A 6,110-nucleotide genomic window follows, 5' to 3' on the forward strand; every position below is an offset into this window, starting at 1 on the left:
AAAAATCAAGTCAAGGTGGATCAAGGATCTAAATCTAAGACCCCAAACTATTAAATTGCTTTTAGAAAACACTGGGGAAACTATGGGAGACATTGGGGTAGGGAAGACTTCTTACATAAGACCCCTAAAACACAGTCGATAATCCCCAAAATAGACAAGTGGGATTACATCAGACTAAGAAGTTTCTGCATGGCAAAAGACACAGTAATTAGTGTGAATCAAAAGCCCTCAGAATGGGAAAATATTTTTGTAAACTATGCATCAGATAAGGGATTGATAACAAGAATACATAAGGAAATAAAGAAGCAGTTTGGAAAAAAGATGATGAACCCTATTAAAAGATGGGAGAAGGAGTTGAAAGAACACTCACTAAAGATGACATACAAATAGCCAGAAGGCATATGAAAATATGCTCAACATCCCTCATTGTAAGGAAAAATGCAGATCAAAACAACAATGAGAGACCACCTAACCCCAGTCAGAATGGTGAAGATTAAAAAAATCAAAGAATGATAAGTGTTGATGGGGATGTGGTGAAAGGGAAACTCTCTTACACTGCTGGTGAGAAGCAATTGATGTACAAAGGACTATACATAATTGCATACAATGTAATGTGTTTTTGGATAAGCAAATATACATAATTCCATCAACTGAATCCAAGTGATTTATATATATGTATATAATTTATTTAATTTTATTTATTATTATTTTTTGATTTGACCAGAATGAGAAAGAGAGAGAGAGTAAACAAACCACCAGTTCTAGCACTTGAATCATGGGTCTGCCATGTGGGAGTCCAATGTCTCAACCACCATGCTACCTGCTGGCCCCATATATTATTTTCGTATCTACTTATATTCTTTCTCCCTTACTGGAATGTAAGGAGTTGTTTTCAATTTCCTCTAGTCATTGACTGAACAATGTCTAGAACATGGTCAACAATCAATATATATTCCTCAAATGTAAGGAATAATTTCTTATTAGACTGTAGCAAATATGACATCTTAGGCAAAAGACTCAGAGTATTACAGAAATTTCTTAAGGATTCTAGAAATGACTTAATAGCTACAGGGTCCATAAGAAAATACAAAACTTAATTTTCTTGATTGAAAATCTCTATTGTAGCATTACAACTGTATCGATAATGCCTGTTTGTATGAAAGTAATCATTTTTTTTTCTTTCCTGATACTAACATCCAGCACATGGAATCTAAGAATAACACAAAAATTTCAGAATTCCTTCTTCTGAGACTTTCAGAGGAACCAGAATTTCAGCCCCTCATATTTGGGCTTTTTCTCTCCATGTACCTGATCACTTTGATTGGAAACCTGCTCATTATCCTGGCCACCATCTCAGACTCCCACCTGCACACCCCCATGTACTTCTTCCTCTCCAACCTGTCCCTTCATAGACATCTGTTGCACCTCTGCCACTGTCCCAAAGATGTTGCTGAACATCCAGACACAGAGCCAGGTCATCATATATGCAGGATGCATCACCCAGATGTTCTTTGTTCTACTGTTTTCAGGATTGGACAACTTTCTCTTGACTGTGATGTCCTATGACTGGTATGTGACCATCTGTCGCCCCCTGCTATATACTGTCATTATGAACCCCCAGCTCTGTGTGTTGCTGGTTCTTACAGCCTGGAACGTGAGTGCCCTGCATTCCTTGTTACATACCTTAATGATATTACAGCTGTCCTTCTGTCCACATGTGGAAATCCCCCAGTTCTACTATGATCTTAATAAGCTTGTCCACCTGGCCTGCTCTGACACCTTTCTCAATGTCATGGTGACCTATTCTGCAGCTGTGCTGCTGGGTGGCGGTCCCATTGCTGGGATCATTTACTCTTATTCTAAGATAGTTTCCTCCTTTTGTGCAATCTCATCAGCTCAGAGGAAGTACAAAGCATTTTCTGCCTATGCCTCTCACCTCTCAGTTGTCTCCTTAATTTTTTGTACAAGCATGGGTGTGTACCTTAGTGCTGCTGCTACCCACAGCTCACAATCAAGTGCAGCAGTCTCAGTGATATACACTGTGGTCACTCCCATGCTGAATGCCTTCATCTACAGTCTGAGGAATAAAAATGCAAAGAGGGCCCTGAAAAATAGTCTTTGGAGGAAAACTTTACATGGACCCATTGTCCTGGAACTGACGAAGTTCACCAATTGCAGGGTTCAAAATATCAGTAAGGTATTGTGATTGTTTGATGAAATTATGGAAGGAGTACTCTTCTCTATTTTCTTTATATTTTTCTAATTGCATAATTTATATTTAAGCATTGTAATCTTTATAGCATATAATAGCGTTTTTCAAAGTATGTATGCAGTGCATGTTGGTCAAATCATAGGTATAACCATATGTATCATCCTCAACAGATAATTTTGTATTCTTGTGTCTGTTAAATGTTTTGTTTCCTGAGTGGAAGTAGTACTTTTTCCTTCTGTTGATTTTCAGAACTTGCCACTAATTTGATTTTATATCTCTGTAAAAGTTAAGTAACTAACTCTAAAGCTTTCTGGTCTCTTTGATATGCATTTTTTTCTCTGTCATTTTATTCTTTCTCAAAATTATCCTCAATCTGGAAGTGTATAGTATTCTCAACTGGGCTGGACTGAGTACCAGTACTTCATGCTGAGTACCTAATGCTGGATAAAGTCTCTTTACAATCTAAATGATGTATAGCAATTGAATGTATACACAATAATAATAAATAAAACCCAAAAAAGAGTTATCCTCAATCTTGCATAAGAGTTATTTGTACAGGAGGCTGACAGATGGTTAAGGTGCTGGATTCCCACATTGTTGACCACAGTTTGAGTCCCAGACCTGCCAGCTTGCTTTCTCACTTTTCCTTTCTCTAAAAAAAGAGTTATCCTCAATCTTTTTTTTTTTCTTTTTTGGAGAGGTCTTTGCTACAGGGCACGTACACTCTCCAGACAGACTGAGAGAGACAGAGAGACAGAAAGAGAGAAATCACCCCCCAGGGGGGATGGCCACGCCACAATCCCTTCTCCTCCATTCTCCTCTTGGGATCTTGGGCACGCATGCACATGTGCCCGGTGTGAGTTTTAAGCCACCAGGTCCAGGACACGAACCGTGGTCGACTACATGGGAGTCTACCAACATAGCCATTACACTGCTGGTCCCTTATCCTCAATCTTGCATAAGAGTTATTTGTACAGGAGGTAAGGTGCTGAATTCCCACACTGTTGACCACAGTTTGAGTCCCAGACCTGCCAGCTTGCTTTCTCACTTTCCCTTTCTCTCTCCATCTTTCTGGTCAAATTAATAAAAAAAAAATTCTTAAAAAATAGTTATTTGGGGAACCAGCAGTTAGCATAATGGTTATGTCACTGGACTCCCACGTAGTCAACCGTGGTTCACGTCCCGGACCCGGTGGCTAAGAACTCATGCCAGGCGCATGTGTGTGCATGCCCAAGATCCCGAGAGGAGAAAGGAGGAGAAGGGATTGTAGCGTTACCATCCCCCCTTGGGGGTGATTTCTCGCTTTCTGTCTCTCTGTCTCTCTCTGTCTGTCTGGTGAGTGCACACGCCCTATAGCGAAAACCTCTCAAAAAATAGTTATTTGTACATTTAAATATATCTCATGGCACACTATGGATTTTTTAAGAATAACTTCTCAAGTGACATAGATTACAGTAATTTTTTGTCTTTTGTGTTGCTAAGGAAATAGTAGAGTTGTACTTCTCCATGTAAAAAAAACTACACTTGGCAACAAAGTCAATTTATATAATTTGTTGCAAAGGAAAATTTGAGAGCACAATTTTTCACAGTTTGGTACTAAATACCATTGTCCATCTTTTTTTTTTTTAAATCCACCCTCATCCCCATTCTCCATGCAGGGAAGAGGTCTGGGACTCTATATGGTTTCTTTTTTTCTTTTCTTTTTCTTTTCTTTTCTTTTCTTTTCTTTTCTTTTCTTTTCTTTTCTTTTCTTTTCTTTTCTTTTCTTTTCTTTTCTTTTCTTTTCTTTTCTTTTCTTTTCTTTTCTTTTCTTTTCTTTTCTTTTCTTTTCTTTTCTTTTCTTTTCTTTTCTTTTCTTTTCTTTTCTTTTCTTTTCTTTTCTTTTCTTTTCTTTTCTTTTCTTTTTTTCTTTTCTTTTCTTTTCTCTTCTCTTCTCTTCTTTTCTTTTTTTCTTTTCTTTTCTTTTTTCTTTTCTTTTCTTCTTTTTTCTTTTCTTTTTTTTCTGGAGGTTTTGCAATAGGGCTGCCAGAAAGAGAGATATAGGAGAGACAGAGAGACAGAAAGTGAGAAATCACCTCCCCCCAAGGGGGTCGGCCACACCACAATTCCTTCTCCTCCATTTTCCTCTTGGGATCTTGGGCACATGTGCACGCGTGCCTGGTGTGAGTGCTTATAACTGGTCATTGGTATTTATCCTCATCTTTAAGATTTTGTTTCAATTTGAGCTCTGTCTGTAGGACCTACCATAGTCATTGACAACAGTATCTATTCCACTATTTTCCTGAGCGAACCTTTTTATAGTCCATAAAACATTTTTGAAATAATATTACAGTATAAATGGTAAATAGATTAGTGTTTGCTAGAGATCAGGGACTGGGCAGGGAGGGAGGAAGATGTGGTTGTAACAGAGCAGAGCTAGTGATCCTTGTGTTGATGAAATCCTTCTGTATTTTGACTCCTATTTATGTGAATATCCTGGTTGAGATCCTGTGCTGTGGTTTTACAAGTCATTACTATGTGTGAAACAGAATCAACGATACATGGGTTTCTCTGCATCATATATTACATGTGTGTGTCTTATTTTTTAAAGAATAAATTCCATTTATTATTATGATCTTTTTCTTGATTTTTTTAAATTTAAATTTATTTATTTACATTCATTTACTAACACATCATTATAGCATATAAAATTAGATTTTCCATCCAGAATATACTGTATATTGACTCAATCAAGCACATCGACATACATGTTCTCATCAACAAATAATTTTCTATTTCTTTTTTCCTGCATATTTTGCTTTTTTCCCTCATCCTTGATTCCCTATCACCCTCTGCCATGTCCCACCCTCCTCCTACACTGTCTCTGATATCCATGGTTGCTTTCTCTGCATCTCCCCCCACCCTGCACATTTTATTGATTCACTAAAGATCTTAATTAATCTAAATATTTTCAATAGCAAGCACAGCTGATATATACATATCCATGAACACAAGTCTGACTTTAGGCATAAACCTCAGTGAGTAGAATGAACATACTATAAAGTAGCATCATTTGTTATTATTTTATATTTTCTTTTCTTTTAATTTCTTTTATACAGTCACTCACTATACATCACTTTGCTTGTAAAGTGAATTTTCCAACATGAATACAGTTGGCACCAGTCCAATTGCGAATGCTATACACATTATCACCAACAGATAATAATCCATTTCTGTGTCCCATAAATCTCTTTGCCTATTTTTCTCCTTAATGTCTTTCCTCACACTCTCCTCCTCCTCCGTCCTTCTTCCCACATGTTAATAAATTATCCCCAAATAAAGTGAAATTAAAAATTAGAAATAAAAAAGTAGAGTGTATGAACTTGCTTTTTTATTCTCACAATGGATATGACATCTCTGCCCTTTGTCATTAACTGATATTTTCTTTTCTGATGCCTAGATCATGCAACCAGGAAACATTTTGATGGAGTTCCAAACATCATCCTATACAGGGTTCATAACCCTTTTGAACCTCAAATTCTGCAGTGGATCTTATTAGCTCATAGTATGAGATAACTTCAAAATGTATCTGGACAAATGTTAGTAAAATATGAGTATATATTGAGACAAAAAGGTTTTATTTTAAAAAAATTTATGCCATTTTTTTCATAATGTGTTTTTGTTCCATGAACTTTTTAGAGACCTCTCTTATGTCCTAACAGACAGGAAATGTGTAAAAATTAAATAAGAGGGACCAGAAGTTAGAATAATGGTTATGTCGCCAAACTCCCATGTAGTCAACCATGGTTTGAGTGCCGGACCTGGTGGCTTAAAATCATGCCAGGTTCCTGTGTGTGCATGTCCAAGATCCTGAGAGGAGAATGGAGGAGAAGGGATTGTGGCGTGGCCATCCCCCCTG

At 37.1% G+C, this 6,110-nt stretch overlaps 1 protein-coding gene across 1 annotated transcript; it reads left to right on the forward strand.

The window, feature by feature from the left end:
- Positions 1-1,444: 1,444 nt before the first annotated feature.
- On the forward strand, positions 1,445-2,206 carry LOC102499211 (olfactory receptor 7A10-like). The gene has a single exon (XM_027769157.1). The coding sequence runs from the start codon at positions 1,445-1,447 to the stop codon at positions 2,204-2,206; it is 762 nt and encodes a 253-aa protein (XP_027624958.1).
- The last annotated feature ends 3,904 nt before the right edge of the window (positions 2,207-6,110 follow it).

This window comes from Tupaia chinensis, unplaced genomic scaffold (genome assembly GCF_000334495.1).
Source record: "Tupaia chinensis unplaced genomic scaffold, TupChi_1.0 Scaffold148822_1, whole genome shotgun sequence".
NCBI classification, from domain to species: domain Eukaryota; kingdom Metazoa; phylum Chordata; class Mammalia; order Scandentia; family Tupaiidae; genus Tupaia; species Tupaia belangeri.

Excerpts from the sequence above, each read along its gene's own strand:
- LOC102499211 (XM_027769157.1), top strand. The coding sequence starts at position 1,445 with ATGTTGCTGAACATCCAGACACAGAGCCAGGTCATCATATATGCAGGA.